The sequence below is a fragment of the Acomys russatus genome, chromosome 26, assembly GCF_903995435.1.
Source record: "Acomys russatus chromosome 26, mAcoRus1.1, whole genome shotgun sequence".
In the NCBI taxonomy this organism is placed as follows: domain Eukaryota; kingdom Metazoa; phylum Chordata; class Mammalia; order Rodentia; family Muridae; genus Acomys; species Acomys russatus.
In genome coordinates, this window is record NC_067162.1 from 35,991,597 (window position 1) to 36,017,512 (window position 25,916).

At 45.0% G+C, this 25,916-nt stretch overlaps 1 protein-coding gene across 2 annotated transcripts in view; it reads right to left on the bottom strand.

Annotated features, from left to right (window-relative positions):
• Window positions 1–25,916, bottom strand: part of Wdr59 (WD repeat domain 59) — a 71,542-nt gene that overhangs the window by 14,433 nt on the left and 31,193 nt on the right. Inside the window, exons 9-19 of one of the 2 annotated variants that reach the window (XM_051168625.1) lie at window positions 25,581–25,658; window positions 23,076–23,232; window positions 19,678–19,757; window positions 18,265–18,397; window positions 18,025–18,149; window positions 16,065–16,229; window positions 13,837–13,932; window positions 13,532–13,688; window positions 12,617–12,686; window positions 8,756–8,909; window positions 4,993–5,049 (exon numbers count right to left, since the gene is read on the bottom strand). In XM_051168625.1, coding sequence (XP_051024582.1) covers window positions 4,993–5,049; window positions 8,756–8,909; window positions 12,617–12,686; window positions 13,532–13,688; window positions 13,837–13,932; window positions 16,065–16,229; window positions 18,025–18,149; window positions 18,265–18,397; window positions 19,678–19,757; window positions 23,076–23,232; window positions 25,581–25,658 — 1,272 coding nt within the window. The remainder of the gene's footprint in view (window positions 1–4,992; window positions 5,050–8,755; window positions 8,910–12,616; window positions 12,687–13,531; window positions 13,689–13,836; window positions 13,933–16,064; window positions 16,230–18,024; window positions 18,150–18,264; window positions 18,398–19,677; window positions 19,758–23,075; window positions 23,233–25,580; window positions 25,659–25,916) is intronic. The other variant, XM_051168626.1, reaches the window with a different exon arrangement.

A 25,916-nucleotide genomic window follows, 5' to 3' on the forward strand; every position in this document is an offset into this window, starting at 1 on the left:
ATCTGGTATCTTCAAAATGACAACCAGTCATGGGAGCAAAATCCTATTTTATTTCCAAAAGTTAAAAGAGAGGTCGCCAAAGTCATTCAACTAAGCAAGGGAGCAACCCATTTATTAACAAGGGAGGCATAAGGAGCAACTAAAAGGGGCGTGCAATTTGACATCAGAAAACTAAGGTACTGTGTGTTCTGGCTCAATATGGCCCTAGGCTATTTAATCCTAGTTAATCATTCACTGTGGATTTAGTCTCATGCCCGCCGATCTTCCTTTGCTTATTGGTAACCCGTGGCTTGTGCTGAGTTGTTATCCAATCTTGTGGCATTGTACCAAAGGGTACAATGACAAGACATGGATGCAAACTATATAAACTTAAAACTGCAACCGTCACCACTCCTGTTACCCACACAGTCACATTTCCACTAGTGATTTTTGTAGAATCACTCTTGCATCAATCTATGTCTAAAACCAGGCACTTCTGGTTACTGATGTCCCAACCAATGTCTCAAGTGTCTACTGTATTGACTTCCCATACCAATCAATATGGGTCCACCTCATAAATGTGGGCCACCTAGGTTCCAGGCAGGTAAGAGAGGTGGGCTAGCGGAACCATCTAGAAGTTGTTTATCATAATTTATCACTATCAATTTGGAGCCATGATCCATTTGATCGTAAGTAGCAGTTCTATTACTATTTGTTACTTATACACGCCTCTTGATTCTTCAACTCGAGGAGGGAGGGGGTGGGCGGTGGGGCTAACCAATTACTATGGGGTAAGCCCTCAGGCTTCTACATGCCTTGAAAAACTTCCATGTTCACGTTCCAGAACTACTATCTTTCTATCCAGCTGGGGTCCCATATGTGAAGGGCATGTCAGAGCGGCTGGAAGCAGGCAATGTTGGCAGGGGCTCTCACTGCATGGCCGGTTGCAGGGGTAACGTAGTGCACGGCTATCCTGCAGAGCAGCACAAATGTGTAGCCAGAAACTATACACTCACAAGTCTTGACAACTGACCATTTCACATGAAATTTAGAAGCCAGATTTTGTTTTCCAAAATCTGAGTATTATTGCCAAGACTGACAACTTGAGTTTGATCCCAGAACCCATTTAATGGGTTGTTCTCTGACCTTGGCGTGTGACCCATTTACACAAGTGCACACATGTGCACATACACACATAAATGTAAAAAGCTGTCCTTTTAATTTCTATGCCAAAAAGATTCCATTTGAAAGGGAATATGATCCATCTAGTGTATCTTCAGAATTGGACAGAAGACTTCTGAAACACTGTAAATATGAAGTCATTGTGGCTCCTTAGTACCAAAAAAAAAAAAAAAAAAAAAAAAAAAAAAACCAAAACCCAAAGCCCCAAAACCGAACAAACAAACAAAAAACCCAGTAAGAGCTGCTTGAATAGTTTAGCAACCCACAAAAGCTCATTTAATTATACAGCTGAAACAAATGGAGGCCTCGGGAAGAGTGGACAGGGCCTGCTAGCTTTTAGAGTACACTGAAAATAGCCACACTTTCCTGACTTTGAAAGCAAACCTAACAAAAGCATATTACTGATTATATAAGGCTCTCGTGCCAGGAGTAGCTCATTTGCAAGGAGATTAGCTCACTTGGCAACAGATAATGGAACAAGTCCAAGTATCTCCATATCTGACTTAGGATTTAAAGACTTTCCTGTTGTTCTTGCTTCTGGATGGTTCGTGCTGAGCTGGGAGGCACCTCGGCACAGCTCCATGGTATAGCGATATAAGCATCATTTTGTGAATGGAGATGGGAACCTTATACAAGGTCACAGCTTTGGAGCTGAAACTTGACTAGGCCTACCAACTGCAACACTCGTGTGTTTGTGTGTGTGGTATACATGTGTGTGAAGGTCAGAGGTCAACAGACATCTGGTATCTTCCTTAATTATACCTTTTGGGGATGGGGAGGAGACAGAGTCTCTCACTGAACCTGGAGCTCACAGACTGGGCTAGACTGGCCGGCTATAGCCTGACTCTGCCTACTCCCAGTGCTAGGGCTACTGACCCGGGCCTGGTCACTGTGCCTGGCTTTTATACTGGTGCTAGCGATCTGAATACAGGTCCTCTTGCTTCTGTGGCAGGCACTTTACCACCTAAGCCACATATCCAGCCCCAGCTAAGACCATTTTTGCGGTCCCGAGTTCAATTCCCAGCAACCACATGGTGGCTCACAACCACCTGTAATGAGATTTGGTGCCTTCTTGTGGTGGGCAGGCACACATGTGGGCAGAATACTGTATAAATAATAGATAAATCTAAAAAACAAAAAAATCAACCAAGGGAAAAAACTTAAGTCCTAAGTCATTTGGTCTGTCTTTAAGCAGATCAGTTTCTGTACATAAAGAGATTGGCATTTGATTCTAATGATGCAGATCCTAAAGCATCCTTCTGTAGTTACTTTTCCTATTACTTTTCAAGCATCATGAGTGCATTCTGCTAACCCAGGATAGTTTGCTGAAGGCCTGGCTTTGTCCTTAACATCTTGCAGGTACCTCAGGGGCCTCTGCTGTTTGCACAGCGGTTAAGTAACAGCACTAGATTTCTCTTGGGAGCCTCTAGTCTTAAGAGAATAGTGGTACACAGTTTTCCCTGGGGCAAGCCATATTCAGTCAAGGACGTTGGGTTTCAAGGTAAGCTTGAGAATGTGCTGTGTGTGTGTGTGTGTGTGTGTGTGTGTCTGTGTGTGTGTGTACAGGCACATGTGAGCACACTCTCTCTTTTGTGAGTTTATTTAGAGTCCAGAGATGTCTTAAGACTCTTCTCCCATTTTCGGGTTGCAGAGATCAGGAGAGATAAACAAATTTGAGCCGTCAATTCCTTGAAAACAGAGAGGCAGTGGTCTTCAGTAACCTTCTGCAATTATCTATCCCTCGTTGAATTATGGAAATCGGCCTGTATTTCCTGGGACTGCATGAGACAACAAGCTTCTAGCAGTTTCCAACTGATATGTATTGGGTGTCTACAAAATGCCTGTGGGACCTCACACAGCTGTATCAGCCTGCTATAAAAGAAGGTTCCCCAACATAAGGTCACCCTAATTTTACCTGCCATCAGGGATAAAATACATAGTGCAGTTATGGGACAGCACTAGTGCTTTTGTTTCTGTGGGGTTTTAACTGTTTGTTTGTTTTAATTTAGCAAAGAATAACTGTAAAACGTTCCTCAAAATCCTGCAGGGGCAAAACAGCGGTGTCTGTTCTTTTGTTTGTTTGTTTTTCATTTTATAGGATAGCAGTTCTACTGTCTCCCCTTTAGCTTACATGGATCACTCACTGAGCCATTGGACGGCCAATTATAGAAATTCAAACATAACAAACCTGCCTAAATGAAAACATGATAAATCTTTAAACGGATGGTAGCTGAGGCCTTAGGTCCCTGGTAAGAAGATAAATAAGAAACATTCCTACCCCATCAGTTTTCCTGAAACCTAACTTTCTCCTTAATACTCTCTGCTGTCTGCACACCTGTCAAGTAACATCGCTGGGTTTCTCTTTGGAGTCTCTGCTTATAGCGAGCACAGACATACAAGGCTGAGGTGCAGTTACTCTGTGCAGGTCAGGGAAGGGCACCCCGGTCTAACACTTTGCCCTCCTACACTGCTCCAGCCCCATCCAGATAGGACTCAAGGTGGATTCCTTTCTGTACGGCAAAATGGTACCTCTGGGAGGCAAGACTCTCTGCCTTTCTGGTCTTTCCTGTGCTCCATCAACAGAAAATGCCCTTTCTCACAGGAGTATGAGAAGAGACTGAGGGGAGAGAGACAAAGCAAGGCAGACAGGTTATTGCACGGTGAGCTCTGGGATGCCCTTTGAACACCCTGGCGAGGCAGCCGTGGAGGATGGCAGAGGACAGGAGAGGAAGGAAGGGCTGGGGGGAGGGGAGCCACTAAATGACAACCACTAGCCAGCTCGTGACTGCACCACTACTGTTACTGCTACAACAGGAGGCAACATCGATGCCAGTAAACGGGTTAAATGTCAGAATAGCCCAAGAATAAGCCACCAACTGCTTCGCAGCAACCCCATCAACAATGCGCAATCAGCAGAGTGGGCAGGGAGCTCCTATTTAAAGAGCGCTGGAAACGGGATTCTGCAAACCAGTGAGACTCAGCAAGAGAGCTGAATCAAGCAGCTCTCTGCGGAAAGAGGCCACGCTGGTGGTTCCTTCTGCAAGCTGGTGAGCAGTGGCTCCTGCTACTCCAGGCTCCTGGTTTCAACTGGTTTTTATAGGAAACGGGTATTGGTCAGTTGTTCTAAGCGCTCTTTATAGCAAACAAAATTGACACAAGGTCTCAAGGCTGCCTTGAGGATGCCTTGTCACTACTGAAACATGAAGGAGGCGGGAGAGGAAGACAGAAGAGGGAGATGGCCAATAGGAGTGAGTAGGGAAGGGAGGAAAGGAACACAGGATGTCCATAGCAAATTTTATTAAGGATGGAAAATACCAATGGGAAGAAGAAAAATTTGTTCCAGAAAATACCCAAAGGATGAAACCAGCTCATGGAGCATGCCAATGAAGCAAGCAGGTTCTTCCTTCTCTGAATCAGACCAAGACTATAAAAACTAAATGGCAAAGTCTCTTCTATCTTCCTCTGCTCCCCCCACCCCATGCTAAAGGTGGGCTTTTGAAAGCTCCATGCAATTTGCAGAAGTGCCCCAAGTGGTGTCAGGTGAGCTGAAGCCATTTGATCAGGGTCTCATCCAACATCCCAGGAGTGAGTTTCATTTGCAAAGAAGCCCGTTAGTGAACCTTAAGTGTTTACCCATTTGAAATACCATGACCGGCAAGGAGGCAGTCCTTAGTGCCTGCCTCCCCAGGGCAAAAAATTTATTGTTGCTGGTCCTGAACACCAGCTAGCCTGTTATTCAGGTTCCTCAAAGCCAGGCAGGTGGCATTTTATTCTTGGGCCTTTGGTAGAGACAGGATTAGTCAAGGAGAGCATTTGCACAGCGCACAGTACCGGGAAGTCGTTAATTGCTTGTATGGACCAACGTCGCCGGGCAGAGCGAGGAGACATCTGTGCGTGAAAACGTTACACCCAGGAAGAGGAAAAAAAACACCAAGAAAATTAAAAGGGAAAAATATAGAATAAAATGAAAGTTTCCCCCACATCTGATGGATTTATAGGTATATATGCTGCAAAATGGGAAACTGGGGCAGTGTCTGTGCCCCTGCCCTCCCCCAACCCACCTGCCTCAAGTTCTGTTGCTCTTTAGTCTTTAGTTACTGTGCAGGGATATAAGCAGACTGGCGTCAACTGATGAAGGTATAAGGGACTCTTATGATGCCTGAGGTCCCACTACAAGTGGAGAAACAAGCAAAGAGGTCCCCTTCACCTCACAGGGGTGAAGAACACAGTCTTGCTCTTGCTAGGCTCAGTCCCCAGTGTGGCTGGGGAGCAATGAGCCAAGGCTGCAAAGCTAAGTTCTGGACAATGCTGGGGAAATAAAGGAAGCTGAGGAGGGCGCTCTCTGTGCACTCCAGCTAGCCTGGGGGCTCTGGTATGGGGTGGGCTATATACCACACTGACCATGGAAATCGGATGCCACTCTGTTAATTTAAAGGCCTCTTCAGTTACTTACATCCGCACTATTTTAATAACATAAACTGAAGCAGAGATGAGAAGCTGCAAATCTGGAAAACGCCTGGAGGCCAATGCTCAGCATTTATTAGGAGTTCCAGGATAAACACTATTTCTTGGGCTGGTAATCACTGGCCTATTTGCCAAATGTGCCCTTGTGAGTATCTGTGCTTTCTGACCTATGAGAGACTTGACAGATTTTTTTTTTCCCCCAGGGAGGTTTGGGGGTTCAAGATAGTGTTTCCCTGTGTAGCCTTGGCTGTCCTGGACTCACTTTGTAGACCAGGCTGGCCTCGAACTCACAGAGATCTGCTTGCCTCTGCCTCCAAGTGCTGGGATTATAGGCGTGCGCCACCACACCTGGCTCCACAGGTCTTTAGGTCACTCACACTTAAGTTTTTAGTAACAAACCTTGTCATTTCATCTAAAGAACACTGGGTGAGTATAAATTCAGCCTAAGCCAGGCAGATTAAAAACACAAGAGGCATAAAGCACAGTTGTCAGGCGGCTGCGTGAGACTGCAACCTCAGTGCAGTTCCTCCTTACTAGGCCTTAGTCCTTCCGCCTCCCTCACGTAACGCTCTCGGGGGCTGAGATCTAAAAGGATAGAAAAGTACACAGGAGAAAAATGTGGACACACAAAATTTCAGTTAGCTGGAAACATTTCCAGACTGAAAGTAATAAAATGACAGCATTTCTCCCTGAGGAGAAAACAGTCCTCGAGAATTTCTGACGTCTGTGTGGAGGACCATGCCCGCTATGGAAGAGAGCATGGGCGTCATTGCTTTAGATGCCCGCTCTATTTAAACAGGATAAAGCATGAACAAGCCTCGGGGAGAGATGAGGCTTTTTCAAATTAAGCACAAAACAATTGACATTCGTTTTTGGCATCTTTAAATACATTGAACCACATGAGACTTTTAGATCAAAGGTGGTCAAATTTAACCAAGTGCCCACAGTTTACCTCCGAGATTATTATATGCCACTATTTAAAGGGTCCCCTCCCCCACTCTAGGGCTCCTGAAGGTCTTACAGTGTTCTGCTTCTTGACTTGGCTGTATGTTAATCCTCTAAACTATGTCACTGTGCATATGGTATAGATCAGCACAAAGGTTCCATGCTACACTACGATTAAAAAAAAAGTGCTCCCCATTTTATTTGGTTGTTGTGTAAAATAAACCTTAAAGGCAACTTCCTACGTCAGGGCAGACTACTAGAACAGCCCATTTCCTGTGGAGGAAACAGCACTCTAGCAAGTGTCCCACACTGAAATCTCACGGTCCTCCCTAGCTGCTAGGATGACCAGTCCATGCTCCCTTGGTGCCTCTTCATGAACACAGTGTTGGTGGTGAGAAAGGCCAGAGCAGTGTGGCCATCAATGGGGGCATCACTGATGTCGCTGTCCTGGAACCATAGACACTCGGACTGTGGTGGGCTTTCCATGAGCACAAGGTCAAATACGGGGGCCAGTCTATTCCAGCCAATCAAATACATGCATGGGTGGCAGCAAGTGACATGATTAAAAGGGCATTCAGACTTGTCTCTGGCTCAAGGATCTCTTCAAACTGGCTCTGATACTAAATAAAACCCTCATTTACCTAACCATAAGGTGTTTTTGGGTTTTTTTTTGTTTTGTTTTTTGGTTTGATTTGGTTTTTCCGAGACAGGGCTTCTCTGTGTAGCCTTGGCTGTCCTGGACTCGCTTTGTAGATCAGGCTGGCCTTGAACTCACAGCGATCCACCTGCCTCTGCCTCCCGAGTGCTGGGATTAAAGGCATGTGCCACCACCGCCCAGCTACCTAACCATAAATTACATGGCTTTTATGCCAACTAAGTGTTCCAACTATCAAATCTTCTACCCTGTTAACAGCAGTCTTGCAGAAAAAGGGAGATAGAAACTATTTTTCATTTTGTTTTGTCTTTCAAGACAGGGTTTCTCTGTGTATCCTTGGCTGTCCTGGAACTCATTCTGTAGACCAGGTAGCCTTGAACTCACAGAGATCCACCTGCCTCTACTTCTACTCTGTGCTGGGATTAAAGGTATGAGCTGCTGCCGCCACTGCCATCACAGCCCCTCTGAAAACTAATTTTTAATGTAAATGACTTGGGGGAGATAGAATTTAGTGGGTGCTTGATGGAGGTCTGTGACAGCCAGAAGAATAGAATTCCTTCTGGGAAGTGGGGAGGGAGTGTGGAGAGCTGAAGGTAGGCATGAAGACAGAAGCCATTTTCCTATTTGGGTAGATGGCTTTGCCCAAGATCTGTGTCATCCCAAATATCAGCTGCTGCCCGTGACTGCAGCCACATAAGCCCTGAGACTATGGGACACAGGGAAGGATTCTTAGGGAGTTTGCGCAGCATGTCAGCAGTAGCACCAACTGTTCAAGACTATCCCTGTTGGTGGCAGGTTTTTGCCTGACAACACGGAAAGCCCTCTAGGCATTCCTCAGCTCTGTGAGCTCCTGTGAGCTCCAAAACAAGTACTTAAGGGTCACTGCAATCCTTAAGAGCCCCAGAAAAGCTGGGTGTGCTGAGGCACGCCTTTAATCCCAGCATTTGGGAGGCAGGGGCAGGTGGAGCTCTGTGAGTTCCAAGCCAACCGAGATTACATAGTGAGACCCTATCTTTAAATATATATATATATATAAAGGGCAAGTTCAGCTAAGTTTTGTACTAGGTGTTCCACTCAAATGGGACCTTAGGGTAGACTTAAGGAGAAGTGAAAAGCCTTCCAGGGATCAACATTATACCCTACAACCACAAAGTTCCAACTCCATCAAGATCTCCAGCTTGTAGAAGCAACTCTCAGTGTGCTGACAGGCATCAGAGCATCATGGAGGCCCAAGGTTAAGCTATTCTACCGGAAATATGGGAACCAATTCAATGCACAGGGACTGCCAAGGCATGTTTTAAAGGGGGAGTGAAGTGTACTCTTTATAGTATAATCTAAGAACTAAGCACTTCTCTTTCCACTACAGCAGCTTAAACCAACTGCAAGCAAGAAAGCCATGGCCTTTCTTGCATAAACTAATTGTGAAAGACTGCAAAGGGATTACTAGCTGAACTACTGTGCATGGCACACAGGGGACAGAAACAAGAGCCCAGAAGGGTAAGAATCAACAGCAACGGCTCAGACACTTACCCGTTCCTTGTAGTAGAAGGAGCTGATGGAGACCTGCTCTTTCTCGCTGCGAGTTGGGCTGCCGCTGTACAAACGCAGGTTCCCAGGTGCCTCGGTACGGATCTTCATTGGTGCGATCAAGCCAGTATGGTAAGCAGATAGGGCTGAGAGAGACCTGTGGTTGAATTAGGAATTATCCTTACTGGATGTACCGTCTATGCCAAGTATTTTCTTATTCTTAGCCTTTGATGAAACCAGAACACGGACATGGGAAAGAAAGGGGAATTCCGACAAAGAAACAAAAACAACAAAGCTTTTAAAGCTGGAAAGTGCAGTCTGCAGAAGCACAGACTCTTTTATGATTGTATACACAGAAAATTCAGAGGACTTTTCAAACTACTAAGCCTAATTAGTGGCTTTAGGTACAAGGCTAATCTACAAAACTCTAATGTGTTCTCAGATAAGAGAATTAATCACTTGAAGATCACAAAATGACTCAGCTGGTAAAGACATGCATGCACACACATGCACATAAACACATATGTACATACACATGTGCATACACATTCGTAAATAAATGTAAAAATCACTGAAAAAAATCAAGGCAGTCTGAGCAATTGAGGGAAGCCCTGTCTCAAAAAGAGGGAAAAAAAGTTGAATAACTTAGAAAAAGTATGCACAAAATACTCCTAAAAGTCATTAAAGAAGATTCATAAAAATGGAAAGACTCAGGGCTGGAGAGATGGCTCAGAGGCTAAGAGCACCCTGTTCTTCCAAAGGACCTGAGTTCAGTTCCCAGCAAGCACATGGTGGTTCACAGCCATCTATAATGAGATCTGGTGCCCTCTTCTGGCCTGCAGGCACAGATGCAGGCAGAACGCTGTGTAAATAAATAATAAATAAATAAACAAATAAATCTTTAAAAAAAAAAAAAAAAGGAAAGACACACCATACCAGGAAATGACAAAATTCTACACCATTAAAACATCAGATTTTGGGGCTGGAGAGATGGCTCAGTGGTTAAGAGGACTGTCTGCTCTTCCAAAGGACCCAGGTTCAATTCCCAGCACCCTCATGGCAGCTCACAACTGGAACGCCAGGTTCCAGGGATCTGACACCCTCACACCAATGCACATAAAATTTAAAAATTGAAGGAAAAAGAACTCATCAGATTTCTCTCAACTGATACACATAGTCAGAGTAATTCCAATGAAAACATGAGCAGGTATTGTAGAACCTAACAAGTTGACATCGTTTTATGGAGGGGCAAAGGCCTAGAATAGCCAACAAAAACTCCAAAGAAAACCTCTGAGAACCCACCACCACTAGCTTCAAGAGGGTCACACTCTGAGCGATGAGACCTAGGGGAGACGACTAGACCAAAAGAATAACTACAGTGCAGGAAAAGACACCCAATTTTCATCCACAAAGCGAGGCAGGCTGCATAAATGGTGCTAGAACAACTGTTCATTGCTATTAAGTAAAACAAATGTTCACCCTTACCTCACACCATAAACACTAAAGAGACTGAAATGGACCAATGACCTTAAACAAGGAATTTATCAACTCTCAGAAGCAGACACAGAATGGCATTTTTGTGACCTTGATGTAAATTGAGGGTTTTCTTTTTCTTTTTGATACAATGCAAAAACCACTAACCATAAAATTAAAAAGTGATGAATTAGACAGCATCAAAATTGAAAAACTATGTTCACTGAATATTATTAAGGAGGGAGAAAAACCAGTCATAGATTAGGAGTGAAAAGATCTGCAATCAAGATAGATAACTCCCACAAGTAAGTAACACAGTACATAATACTTGAATGGGTACATCACAAAAGGAGACACCCAAATGGTCACTAAGCACACAAAGCTGCTCACATCATTAGTCATCATTGTTGGAATGCAAATTAAAGCAACAAGATAATCTTTCCCACCCACCATGGTGACAGACTTCGAAAAGAGTGGTAATACAGAGAGATGTGCAGCAAGCAGTGTCCTGAGCCTGTGCAGAGAGGAGACAAAATGCCCTCACCACTGAGCACAAAAGGTCTCAAAGCTAAACACATGCCTGTCCTGTGACTTGGCAGTGCTACTCTTTGGGCTAAGAAATTAGTATGTCTATAAAAGAAGAAGAAGAAGAAGAGGAGGAGGAGGAGGAGGAGGAGGAGGAGGAGGAGGAGGAGGAGGAGAAAAAAACCTGTATTTTTTGTTTTCTTAACAGCTCCAAACAGGACATGATCCAAGAATGAATTACCCTGAGTTATGTTCATACAGTGCAATTATTGATCCATGGAGCCACTCAAATCAAGTTCAATAACGTTAAGTTGAACAAAGTAAGCCAGGCATACAACAGTTCATGCTGCGTGATTCTAATTCAATAAAGTTTAAAAATAGACCAAACTAAACAAGGGTGGCAGACGTCAGGACACCGGTCTCCTCTGGGGCTTGGCAAAGAGACCAGGAGCTTTTATGGGTGAGGACAGTGCTTTGTATCTTGCTCCAAGTGCTGGTCACTGAGCAGTAAAGTTCAGTGAAAGACCACTGCCTGGAAAATAGCCCCATAGAACATGTGATGTCAAGTTAAGGTTTCCCTTGGCGAGCAGGTGCTGGCCCTGGGTATTTAACCTCAGTTCTTATGCATCAAGGTTTCGTCTGCTTGGACTAGTGCAGAACCCAGGGGGTCCCTCTCAAGCAAAGCCATCTACTCACCCGTGGGATTCAATCCTCTCTTTCAAAAAACATTGATTATATTTTCTGGGAGGAGGGACACAAGCCAGTGTGTGGAGGGACACAAGCGTGCGTGTGTGTGTGTGTGTGTGTGTGTGTGTGTGTGTGTGTGTGTGTGTGTGTAGGACAGAAGATGCCTTGAGGGAATGGGTACTCTCCTCCCATCCTGTGGGTGTCCCTGCATCACACTCAGGTCACCACTAACAAGTGCCTTTACCCACTGAGTCATCCTGCCAGCCTGGTGCACAGTCTTCTCAGTACAGTGCACGCAGTGCTGTGTTTCTAGCAGGAAGATTTCCAAGTTTCCTTGGTCACCATACCAGAGACCCAGAAGTCTACTGTACAGTGTCAACATTTAGGACGCCAGAGAGAATTCTTCACCGCCTGCAGCCTGCACACTTCTCATTGTCTTTTCAGGGACCAGTGATTTAACTCTCCTGGCAACTAAAGATATTCCCATGTGACTCCTAAAAAGACTACAGGGGTTTAGAGAAATTGTCTAGTCAAAGAACCAATGGGCCAAAATGCAGACCCAGCTAATGTGGCTGTAAAGTTTCCACCCTTCTGTCCACTAGCTTGTCCATTAGAGAAGCAGCACAGACAAACAGTGTTCAGGGCAGGACCCTGCTCTGTTGCAGCCGTGGCTCTCCCAGCACATGGAGAAAGAGAAAGAGTGCTTGCATTTTAATTTAAAACTTTAGTGCAGTTTAGGGTTTTCCAACACAAAATTGGAAAAATTACACATTCTGATTTTAGAAGTGGCCTGCTAGTGTTGTTTGACTATAGATATTTCTACTTTCAGATTAATATTAAATAATAAAATTAAGTAGAAGTTTAGTAATAGGAGTAAAATACTTTTTTTAAAAACTCTCTCTTCCCCTCCTAGTCCAGGGATGGGATGGAGGCCCTGGGCATGTTCTGTACATGCACAGCCACCAGGCTTACATCCCAGCCCGAATTTGCCTCCACAGCCACCTTTGTTAAGCTGTCTTCCAAGGACTTTGAGATTAACTGTACAGTAGAAATGAGTTAATGAAACTTGGTCTTTGAAGAAGGAATCTTAATACGAAAAATCTCACTGAAGAAGTAAAATGAACTTTGCAGAGAGAAACCCAGAATGCTGCAGCCCCCTGCTGTGTCTCCCAGACTCACCTAGGAGTAGGCTCTGCTGGAGACACCGCTCGATGCATCGTCATGGGCCTTGTGAAGTACACCAGGTAACCTGACAGAGGAGACACGTGAGCACGGTGCTGGCAGTGAGCTCAACATGAGAACGCCTACGGCAGGGCCCGGTGGTCTTTTGTTCTTTGAGGGTAAGCTGGACCAGAACTCAGAAAGCCGCCAGTTCAGCACGCTAAGTGCTGGGATTAAGGCACGAGCCTCGGTGCCTGGATTAGTAACCGTACTTTAAGAATATATATTTTCTGGTGGCACTAGCCACCAGGTTATTTTGGTCACAAGCTAAGCATTACCACCAGTCAGGCAGGGTTTTTTCTCTATTTCAGTAAACCTGAGGCACATCTCCATAGGTTCCCAAGGCTTCTGACTATCCCGACCCTTAAAGGGAACAAAGGTGAGCGTTGACAAGATCCAGGGGAGGTGAAAGAATTGGGGATCTAAGTAGATGCAAATTCAGGATCATCAGAACTAAACAGTTAAGGCTTTAATTGTGGCAAACATTCATTTTTACAGAGATTTAGTTTACTTATGTTTCTCTCTCTCTCTGTGTGTGTGTGTGTGTGTGTGTGTTACTGTGTGTCCAGTTGCCGGTTGAGGCTCGAAGAGAATGCCAGATCTCCTGGAGCTGGAGGTTCAAGTGGCTGTGAGCTGCCGGACATGAGTCCCCTGGAAGAGCAGCAAGTGCTCTGTCCGGCTGCACCGTCTCTCCAGGCCTCTGGTAAACATTCCTGGCTATGTTCACAGACACCAATTTAGCATTACACCATATGTTGTTTTGAGTTCTTGAAAAGTTAAAAACTAACATTTCCTCATAATTATGCGGAACATAAGCCTTTCTTAGCTACACTCCATCAGAGTTAAGAGTCAAAGAACAACAAAGAGACTGACCTGCTCCACAGAATCTGGCCCCAGAGGTCCTAGGAAAGGGAACATTGGCATCCTGGTAGGAGCCGTAGGCAGTGGTCACCCGTGCAAATGTCGGTAAGGGTGGCGTGACAGAGTTTGGGAGTGCAAATGGGTTGCTGGAAGCGCTGTCCTCTTGGTTCTGAAATCAAAAAAAAGCACACTGGAACCCACGGCCCACGGTTAAGCTGGGTTACAAAACAATGGGACAGAACCAAAGGGAGCGGGGTCTGGGGATAAAGGACAAGGCACAAAGGCACGGGCTGGCTCAACAAGTTCATGGTTCCCACCACGAAAGACTCAAGGCACGAGACGAGCTGGCGCAGGCAGGGCTCCAAGCAGCTCTGGTTGCGTTTCACTTTCTGCAGCGAGGTGTCCTTTAGGATCTGGAAAAGACCCAATGCTCCATCAGGGAGAGAATAACGTGTCCGTATGTGTAGCGGGATGACATGCCCAGCCTGCCTGAGGCTTCTACTGGTCCCCATAGGGGCTCAAGGGAAGAACTTTCCCCAGCCTTAGACAGAAAAGAATGGCTACTCTTTCTTTCTCGTGACTGCTACAACTTTGCTTCCACACATGAGAACTCTCGTCATAATAGAAACATGATCACTGTGCTGGAGGGAAAACTGCTCAGAGTGGTATAAGTCAGGGCAAAGATTTCAGCAAAAGCTGTAACGTATCATTATATTTTTATCCATTAAAACTTCTGCCATTTAAGGCACTCCTGCCATTTAAGGTACATGCTACATATATGAACTGACACCCACGTTAAGACAGGCCCATGAGCTGGACCACTGCTGTCACCACCTGTGTGGAGCACGGGAAATGTGCTCTCTCCAAACTCAGAGCTGCAGCAAGTATAGAATTCACAGGTAGTGGCACATGCCTTTAATCCCAGCACTTGGGAGGCAGAGACAGGTGGATCTCTGTGAGTTCAAGACCAGCCTGGACTACAGAGCGAGTTCCAGGACAGCCAAGGCTACACAGAGAAATCCTATCTCGAAAACCAAGCCCCCCAAATAAAAAATCACAGCTGTATAAAAGGCTTGATATCAAAAATGAAAAGTGTAAAATACCTCATTTGGGTTGACTCAGGGTCTCATGTATCCCAGGCTGGCCTCAAACCTATGTAGTCTTTTTTTTTTTTTAAACCTATGTAGTCTTAAAATGACCTTGAAGCCGGGCGTGGTGGCGCATGCCTTTAATCCCAGCACTCGGGAGGCAGAGGCAGGTGGATCGCTGTGAGTTCGAGGCCAGCCTGGTCTACAAAGTGAGTCCAGGATGGCCAAGGCTACACAGAGAAACCCTGTCTCGAAAAACCAAAAAAAAAAAGATGACCTTGAACTCCTGGTCCTCCTGGCTCCCACTCCAGGTGCCTGGATTACAGGACTGTACTGTCTGGCTCATTTTCACTAATTAATTATTGACAGGATAATAATATTTCAGATGGGCTGGGCTAAATAAAAGTACTATTAAAATTAATGTATCTTAAAATTATTTTACACATAATTTCTGAGCCCACAGGGCTACTTTTCTGAGATTTTTAAATCACTATACATATTTTTTTTTCTAATTATCAAACATCTTTTAGCTTCAAAATATATCTTGCCAGGAAGCAGGATATATTCTTTCTAGATAACTAAACTACCTTGCAGAGTTCTTTTTTGTTTGGTTGGTTAGTTGGTTTTTGGTTTTTTGTTTTTTCCAAAAGATGGTTTCTCTGTGTAGCCTTGGCTGTCCTGGATTCGCTCTGTAGTCCAGGCTAGCTTCACACTCACAGCGATCCACCTGCCTCTGCCTCCCGAGTGCTGGGATTAAAGGCGTGCGCCACCACGCCCGGCTCCTTGCAGAGTTCTGCGCACGCCCGGCTCCTTGCAGAGTTCTTAAACTCAGACTAAGGCAAAGCTCTAAATTGACAAGCACATTACTCATTGTTCCTTTCCAGATATATTTATGAAATACTTCATATCCAATATTTGTAAACATTTTCTGAAAAAAGGTCAACAGGTGTTATTGTTTCTTCTTCTTTTTCTTCTTCTTTTTCTCCTCCTCCTCCTCCTCCTCCTTCTTCTTCTTCTTTTTTCCTTGGCTGTCCTAGACTCTCTTTGTAGACCAGGCTGGCCTTGAACTCACAGAGATCCACCTACCTCTGCCTCCCGAGTGCTGGCATGCCCCAGTACGTCCGGAGGGTTATTAGATTTTTAAAGGACATTCATACCCACTCCTCATAAAAAGCAGGTTAAGAACCCCTCCCTATAGTTCACTAATCTCTGAGGTTAAGGCCAGCCTGGTCTACAGACCAAGTTCCAGGATGGCCAGGGCTACACAAGAAGCCCTGTCACAGAAAACAGAAGAAAAAAAGAAAAAGGAGAAAGAACCCCTAACCTACTACTGCCTGCACCAAGTGGGAGGCCTGGACAGCAGCTGTGCTGTAGATATTGCAGCGTTCGGGGAACTTTTAAATCCTACTGATCCAGGCGTGTATTCGACCTCACCAAAGCCTCTGTTACAGCCATACCTTCAGCAGCTTGGCCTTCACAGCAGACGTGATAGTGGTAGGGTTAATGAACTGGAAAGAGGGAGCAGCGTTGTTGGGGTACTGTGCTGGAAAGGTCACCAGCATCTTGACTCGGTGGTTGCTACAGTGCACAGACACAGTGCAGCTCCGGTCTGCAGCGTCCATCTGCAAGGCACAAGTGCAAGGCACTTTGGAGACAAACAGCAAAGGGTCTCAGATGCAAAGTGTTTACCTTATTGTATTGTGCTGTATTTTATTTATAGTGCTGAGCCTTGACCCCAGGGCCTTGAACAGGAAAGACAAGTACTCTGCCCGCAAGTCACGCCCTCAGCAAGATACAGCTGGATTTTAACAGTTAACACAAACGCTCGTGGTCCTAGTAAGCAAGGAAAGGGATGTGCCCATAAAAACAAGTGAATGTGAAGGAGAATTCAGTTTGAAAATAGACTTTTAAGTTTTAGTACTGGTTTAAAAAATTCATATATATATATTTTTAAATTTTATACATTTAGGTACGTCTGTATACCACCTATGTGTCTGGTGCCTTCAAAGGGCAGAAGAGGGCATTAGATTCCCTGGAACTGGAGTTACAAAAGGTTGTGAGCCAATTTGTGGGTGCTGAAACAGAACCCAGAACCTCTGGAAGAACAGTGAGTGCTCTTAACCAGAGATCTCTCCCCAAACTCAAAATAGTTTATCTTTAAAAAAACAACTCAGGCAGAATGTGGTAGCGCACGCCTTTAATCCCAACACTTGGGAGGCAGAGGCAGACGGATCGCTGTGAGTTCGAGGCCAGTCTGGTCTACAAAGTGAGTTCAGGACAGCCACGGCTACACAGAGAAACCCTGATAAAAAACTAAAAAGAAATAAAGAAAAAAACTCAAGGGGCTGCAGGGATGGCTCAGCAGTTAAAAGCACTGACATACATGAAGGCAAAATACTAATGCACACAAAATAAAAATAAAAATTTTAAAATAAAAACATTTTTAAAAAGCAACTCAAAACTGCAATGTTGACTAAAAAGTTGCATGCTTACTTTGCGATGAGAAAAAATAAAGCGAGAAGTTTAAAGGTGTAACCTGATTCAATAACAACCCTGGGTGGTCAGCTGTGACGTGCCTGTGATGTGCCCGTGATGTGCCCGTGACGGGCCTGTGGTGTGCCTGTGGTGTGCCCGTGATGTACCTGTGACGTGCCTGTGACGTGCTGTGCCTGTGGCGTGCCTGTGATGTGCCTGTGATGCCCTGTGTCCCTTTGTGCAACGCTGCTTGCTTAGCGTCTTGCTGACTTTGTCTCATGGTAGGACAGCATCTACTGACTTCGTCCCATGTCTTCCTTATATAAGATGCTCTACTTCTTAATAAGTTTGCTTGGCATAAGGCACAGCTCCTTATGCAAAACCTCCTGCTCCCAGATTTATGTCTTCCTTAGCGCCTCCTCTCCAGGCCCACATCCTCCTTAGGACCCTGTCACTGAAGAACAGCCTGCTGGTCCAGGCATGTCCAAGTACTAAGTGAAGCAAGAGCCTTTGGTCACCATCTTAGTCTGAGTTTGCCTCAGAGGAAACTAGATATCAAAGGAAGGTGGACTCGAGCAGTAGAGTAATGTGGAGATTTAGGCAACTCGCCTCCAAATTCAGCTTTGCCATTAACCTCCCCCGTGATCCTGTCACTCATGAGCCCTTCCCAGAGCAAACATCATCACACACAGTGAATTAAGGGGTTAAGGAGATCTAGGCTGCATGAGCTTCAGAAAATGTCTGCATTTGTGAGATATCTATTTCTTTCGAAAACTTAGTAATTAAAAAAGAAGCCTGGAGCCAGAGAGATGGCACAGCAGTTAAACATGCTCCCAGCACCTGTGTAGGCAGCTCACAACTGCCTCCCCCACAGACATATCGCCATCCTGCCGCACACTCCGTCACAAGCATGAAGGCCGAGTGCGTATCACTCTGACTTACCTCCACATTGACATTCCGGATTTGCACGTTGATCAAGGAGAACTCCTGCTGAAGAGTCTGAGGCAGGCCTAGCTGATCTGATTTCCTCTCTTCCAGCAAACTGCTGGGAGGATCCTCCCTTATGGCTGTCAGGAGAGACAATATCGGGCATGTTTTAGGAAATGTGTCAGTTCCGAGGAATCTGCCACATACCTCTGGAATGCACAGTAAGCCCCTCACCTAGGACATCAGTAACATTACCATCTTCCTCTCCATGGCTTGAGTTGGGCTGGTGATCTGTGTCTTGAGTGTGTAGGGTCTTCTCTGGTTCCGGGAGAAGAGAAATGCTCTCGATGAACTCATCAACACCATCCAGTATGTCATTGGCACAGAGCTGGAAGCAAGGGCGGAGGATGGTGCAGAGATTGCCGCTCAGTGTTAAAGCGCTTGCCTAGCATGCCTAAGCCCCTGGGTCTGATTGACAGCAGCACCAAAACCCAAACCAAGCATAAGGACAAAGACTTAGGGCTAGAGAAGCAACAGAAATGGTCACTGTGGCTGGCTAAAGAGTTCTGTCTTAAAAATGGGAGTCATAAAGGTCAGAGATGTGCCAGCTAAGAACTGGTATCAAAATAGGTTTTACCCATCACCAACATTTCTTGGGTAATTAAAAAGAATAACAGACTCTATTGCTGCATTTTAGACATGGAAACATCATAATCAAAGTAAAAATGCTTAGAGGAAAAATCAACTTAAATTCCAAGTGTTTATGGAATTTTGCAACTAACTCACAAACAAAATTACCATCATAACCCCAAGCATTTGGACCAAATGGTACATTCTAGGAAAAAAATATACATTTAAAAGGTGATAAGATAATAGGACTTAACGAAAATGTTCAGATGACTTTAGACCAAGCAGTGCTTTGAATTTCACCCAGCATTTCCCATCAGTCCTGGGGCAGCTGCTGTGAGAAACTCTGTTGGGTATGAAACACCAGTGAGCCATGGTTCTCACCATCAGACGACTCAGCCACTGGATGAGAAAAAGACTGTCCCGTGACAGTTCAGAGCGACACACCAGGTGACACTTCTATTTATGTAAGAAACAAATGCTCGTATATGAAAGCCCTGGAAGGAGCTTCGTAGGGAAGGTAGTGCTGATGGCTGACAGGCTCTGAACATCTGCAGAGCAAAGGGCTGGCTTCTCAATCCATTGCATTGAGAAGAGAAAGAACGAAAGGCTGAGCCGCAGAAGCACGCCTTTAATCCCAGTCCTGGGGAGGCAGAGGCAGGTGGATTGCTGTGAGTTCAAGGCCAGCCTGGTCTACAAAGTGAGTCCAGGACTGCCAAGGCTACACAGAGAAACCCTGTCTCAAAACAACAACAGCAACAAACAAACAACAAAAAAATAGAAATGAAAGACTAAGCCATTTGCTCACTATGGCAGCCATCCTGTCTCATACTAAGATAAGAGGGGAAAATGGTCTTTAGCCTTAAAGCACAGAATACTTTGGCTCTTAATAACTTGTAAGCCAGTGTGGCATACACAGGACATCAGGGCAAGACAGACATACGCTAAATGTCAACATATATTCTCTAATTTCTTGTAGCTTTTTGTTAAATTTCTAGTGTATCCACTTAATATTTCTCTACAATAGCACTGAATACATACCCTTTGCATTTGGTAATCCACTCGCCACATTCTCAACGTCTGATCCCGGGACCATGTGACCAGCTGGTAGTCCTTGGACCCTAGAGATCATCAAATAAAAATCTTGTTTTGCTTTGTTTTGTTTTTGTTTTTTTCGAGACAGGGTTTCTCTGTGTAGCCTTGGCCATCCTGGACTCACTTTGTAGAACAGGCTGGCCTCGAACTCACAGCGATCCGCCTGCCTCTGCCTCCCGAGTGTTGGGATTAAAGGCGTGCGCTACCACGTCCGGCTCCAAATAAAAATCTTAAAGAAAACATTCAGCTAATATTGGTGTCGCAGATGCCAGAGACCTTGATCCAGACCAATGACTTGTTGCAATGGACATTTGCAAGTAAAGATATGTGGACAGAGGAGTATATTGTGGGGCACAGTGAGACACACTACAGCTTCCACGAGGAGATGTTTTCTAGGCTTTGTTTTGTTTTGTCTGTTTGTGAGTTTTTTTATTTTGGACAGGAGGTTGCAAGGGCAGAGAGCAGACATGAAAGGATGGGGAAATGAGCAGGGCTGGGATGCATGATGTGAAACTCACAAAGAATCAATAATTTTTTTTTTTAATCCTCTGGATTTGACATCCATTTTGTTATAGGCAGCAATGGTAGTATGATTCACTCACTCACTCACTCACTCGCTCGCTCACTCACTCGCTCACTCACTCGCTCACTCACTCACTCGCTCGCTCACTTGCTCACTCACTCACTCGCTCACTCACTCGCTCACTCGCTCGCTCGCTCACTCACTCGCTCTCTCACTCGCTCACTTGCTCACTCACTCGCTCATATGTATACACATCCAACAGATAGTTACCGAACATCCGATTCTACAGCAGGTACCCACCAAGGCCCCAAAACAGTAGCACAAATAAAATTACCTATCTTTATGAAGCTCAAGCTCACATTCCAATAGTGGAAAAAGACTAGCGAATAAATATGTAATAAAATCCTGGTGATAGCCGGGTATGGTGGCGCACGCCTTTAATCCCAGCACTCGGGAGGCAGAGGCAGGTGTATCACTGTGAGTTTGAGGTCAGCCTGGTCTACAAAGTGAGTCCAGGACAGCCAAGGCTACACAGAGAAACCCTGTCTAGAAAAAAAAAAGTAAATACATAAATAAAATAAATTAATAAAGTAAAATACTGGTGATAAGTAGCATGAAAAAATACCACCAGAGACTAACGAGAGAGCTGTTTTTGGCTTTGACTCTCGTCCCATGAGAGCAGAAATGTAAATGAAGTGAAATAATACTTGGCAAATTAGCAGATAGAGAGTGACGCTACGACTCAAGTGTCACCTAAATACTCACCTCCGCAAACATGCTCCCAAGAAACTGGTATGAACGTAATTTTTCTGTAAGAATAAATTGTTTTCTATGCATCATGGCATCTCACTATTCAAAACATTTATTTTGATAAAGTGACTTTATAAAGTCAATAATCAACCTTTTAGCCCTCTGAATTATCTGAATCATATTTTTTTAGATATTGGGTTTAGTCCAAGGAAGCTTAGGATGCTTCATGAAACAGCTTAAAAACATGAGGGTATCTACAGAGCATGTAGACTCTCCTCCGTGGCCATGTTTGGACAACAAAGAATTTAGAGTCAATTTCACCCAATTCCCTCATTTGTGGATGGGGAAACTGAAACAACAGACAACAAGGTAAGTGGGCTTGGGCCAAGGAGAGTTCTCTTCTTATGGGTCGCTTCTCTGTCACCTCCACCCAGCAGTTTTCTCTCGGTGTTTTAATAGCTCCTGAGGCACACCTAACCAGAGGGCAACCTTCTGAGTCGCTGCTGAGTTCCACCATCCAGTCTCAGGTTCCTGGTCATCAAAGCTTTGACTCTGTATCTATCCTCACATGCCACTGGCTTTGAGGAAAATGGATGGATACCTAAGGGCCTCCACCTGCAGCTTCCATGCCATCCGCACTCATTCCTGAGGGGCCTTGCTCTCCCACTGACTTCCTTTCTAGCCTCTTCTTGCCGTCACAACTGCCCATCCCACTCCTTCCACTCCTTGTCCTGGAAGCAGCAAACACAGTTCCTGCTGCCTCACTTTTACTACCTAGGTATCTGGCTTCTAGCCTCAATCTGCTTTAGAATTTTTCTCTTAATGATCAAACAGCTTCCCTTTTGTTCAATTAAATTTTTAAAAATTATTTTCTTTTATGTGCATTGGTGTGAGATTGTCAGATCCCTTGAAACTGGAGTTACAGACAGTTGTAAGCTGTAAACTGCCATGTGGGTGCTGGGAATTGAACCTGGGTCCTTTGGAAGAGCAGACAGTGCTCTTAACCACTGAGCTATCACTCCAGCCCCTCAATTAACTTTTTTTTTTTTTTCCTCGATCTGCACTGTGATCCTTCAGCAACATCTACCCTTTTAACCCTTTTGACCCCTTTGGCCCCTTTGGCCCCTTTGACCCCTTTGGCTCCTCCTTCCACAGGTGTCCTTTGCCCTTAGCTACCACATGCTGATCCTTTCCCACAGTGAAAACCAAAGCCAAAGCCAAAGCCTAAGGCAGCCAGTGAGAGCTGACTGAGGAGACATGTTAGTGCAACTGCACCAGAGCAACTGTAGGTCAGGAAGAAGGTCAAATTTAAAAATACATCCAGAAGAATTAAATTTATGGAAGGTTCAAAAACAGGGCAAATCTACACTAGCTTTAGGAATTCACAAACTGGGAGTGAACACCGGCGGCACACATAGTTCAGCAGCAAGTGTAAGGTCCTAAATTTGATCTCCAGCACCAATCAATCAAGAAACAGACGGAGAAGTAAGAGAGGAAGAGAGGGAGGGAAATTGCTATTGGTTTGTTAGGGTTTCTTGGGGTTTTTGTTTTTGTTTGGTTTGGTTTCTTTCTTTTTTTTTTTTACTATTTTGGAGGGGATTGTTGGGTGTTTTTTGGTTGTTGTTTGTTTTTGAGACAGGGTTTCTCTGTGTAGCCCTAGATGTCCTGAAACTGGCTCTGTAGACCAGGCTAGCCTGGAACAACTCATCTCTGCTTCCTGAGTGCTGGAATTAAAGGTGTGCCCCACTTACATGATAAAAACTGCTATTGTCACGGCTTGACTCTGGAAGCTTCTAGAGTCTTGGGCCCTTGAAATGACTCAACAACAACAAAAACAAAAAAAACCCTCACCCTCTTACTGGAGCAGATCTCTTCCATGCAGGAGACATTACAATGGACACTGGAGAAGAGATCTGGGGAGGGGGAAACACTACACATGGCCTTTATCCATGTGTAAACAAACACAGCCCTCCCTGCCCTCTGGTTCCGCTACCTCCTTATGGGGCCAGATGACTGGTCAGCTGTCCACCAGAGCGCAGAAGAAAACCAGACAGCCATCTTCCTCACTCACCTTCCTTCTGTCTCCTCCACTGGAACTCCAGGACCACGTCGTCATGGCCCACAAAGGTGTGAACGGGAGTGTTCAAGTCAAACACGTTCCACAGGAGCAGGCTGTTTTCCCTCCGCAGCTGAGGGACCATCACAGTCACTAAGCCGTTGCTGAAAGGCTACAGGCAACAAGGGGAGAACCCTGATTATTCCACGGAGCATCAGCCAAAACCAAAGCTGGAACTGTTCATTAAATAAATGACATGATGGGCGCCAAGCGTGGTGGCTCAGGCCTGCAATGCTAGCATTGAGGAAACAAAGGCAGGAGAATTGCCACACGTTTGAGGCTACCCTGGTCTACATATCAAAGTCCAGGCCAGGCCAGCCCTGACAACACAGAAAGAATCTATCGGGTTTTTTTGCTGTTGTCTTGTTTGTTTGTTTGAGACAGAATTTCTCTGTGTAGCCCTGGCTGTTCTGGAACTCACTCTGTAGACCAGGCTAGCCTTGAACTCAAAGATCTACCGGCTTCTACCTCCCAAGTGCTGGGATTAAAGGTATGGCCACCACCACCTTGCTAAGAACCTATCTTTAAAAAAAATAAAACTAAAACACACACACACACACACACACACACACACACACACACACACACACACACACAGAAGGCTCAGACCCATCTGGAGAAATTTTTCTCAAATACCATAAGCTGTCTACCACATATAGCCTTCTCTATGCTAATGGAATGGAACACACCAATTGAAAAATAAGGCTGGGCCAAATGCTTGGATAATTCTTAAGACTCTACAGTATGCAAATGGCTCTTTCTAGTCCACTTCCTACCTACTCTTCATGAGTTCCCGCTCAGGAATGAGTATGCAAGGGTCACTGAGGAAAATCTGCACGTAGAAAAGCCAGGCAAGGCTAGAGAGATGGCTCAGAGGTTAAGAGCACTTGACTGCTCTTCCAGAGGTCCTGAGTTCAATTCCCAGCAACCACATGGTGGCTCACAACCATCTGCAATGGCATCTGATCAACTCTTCTGGTGTGGATGAAGACAGACAGAGCACTCATACATAAAATGCATAAATAAATAAATCTTAAAAACAAAAACAAAAAAAAGCCCAACCAAATGCTATCCACCCAAAGCATTACGTTCTCACTGCCTTGGTGAGACACTGACTCAAAGGAAACTTAGTAACCCCAGGACTGCTGTTTGACTTAGCAAAACCCAGTGTTCAGGGGAGCTGAGGGGCGCATTTGGTTTATAGCTAGACTCTGTTGTTTAAAACCATAATTACACAAGAGCTCACTTATGTATCCTCCCCTTTCCTCCCGATAACACTCCCCAACGTTCATGTTTATTTTTTTTTAAGGCAAACATGAATCCAGAGATGTCAGCTCCGAAGAACAGTGTCTCATTTCTTGGCAAGTGATCCCAGATGCAAAACAACATAGCACCCAGTTATCTTCTATGCTCCACAGTGTCCCAGGGTGACAGCACGATGCATAAACATAGCTTTGTTCATCACTGACTGTGCTTGCTTTCAAAGTGACATTAAAGGAGATGCACTTATCTCTGACTCACAGCTATCAATGTGGACATGGAAAAATGGTTGGAGGTGGATAACAGGCTATTTGTAGCACTCTGTGATTTATAAAGCACATTTATATACATTACTTCAAGTGGAAGGCAGACTGTGATATTCCAAATGCCACAGAAGTGTCCACTTTAGAATGGTGAATATTGTCACAATAAAAAAAAAAGCGAGCAGCAGGGCTGGAGAGGGCAGCAGCAATTAAGAATTCCTGCAGCAAGCCGGGCGTGGTGGCGCACGCCGTTAACCCCAGCACACGGGAGACAGAGGCAGGCGATCGCTGTGAGTTCGAGGCCAGCCTGGTCTACAAAGCGAGCTCAGGACAGTCAAGGCTACACAGAGAAACCCTGTCTTGGAAAACCAAAAAAAAAAAAAAAAAAGAATTCCTGCAGCTCTTCCAGAGAAGCCAAGTTCCACTGCCAGCAGCCACGTTGCCAGGGTCACAGCTGGCAAACTCCAGCACAAGGCTCCAACACTCTCTTCTGGCCTCTATGGGCACCTACACCCACATGGTACACACTCACACAGACACGCACACAAAAACACACATCCTTTAAAAAAATATTTAAAGGACAGAATGAAAAGTACCCTTCAACTCTGCAAATGAAGAAATTACTGCTTAAAACAAAGCATCTATTCCAAGGCCACAAAAACATTAAATAGTAGAGTTGGGCCCTGAACCAGATCCTCTGAATCTAAAGCCAGACTTCTTTTAGTAGAGCTCCCTCGCTGCCCTGGCCCCTCCTCTCCAGCACCTTGGTGAACTATCTTGGTGAATAAGTATCTCCAGAAGCCTGCTTCCCTAAAGGTAAGGACCTAACACCATTACTGCATTCGCCATATTCCAAACCAAGACAAAAGGAGAAACAGCCTTAACAAGCAAACGAGCCAACACACACTCCAGACAAGATGCGGGGCAGCTCACTTACTGTGTATCTGGCTTTCCAGACAGGCACCTGGCAAGGGAGAATGCTGAGGTATTTCCGAGGCTGGCGGTAATCCCAGAACTACAAGAAAGAAAGTTTGTGAAACAAATGCCATTTAAAACACACAACAACAACAACAACAAAACCCTCACCTATTGCAATAAGCATGGCCTTCAAGCTCTTTCTTTTTGTCCTCCAAAGAGATATTTCAATACTGTATTTTTAGTTGCACCCCCATAACTATGTACAGTCAGATACACAAAGAACCCTTCCTTTTACATCTATCAACATGACAGGACTTCTAGACGTCACCAGGATCACACGGGGCAGATCAACTGC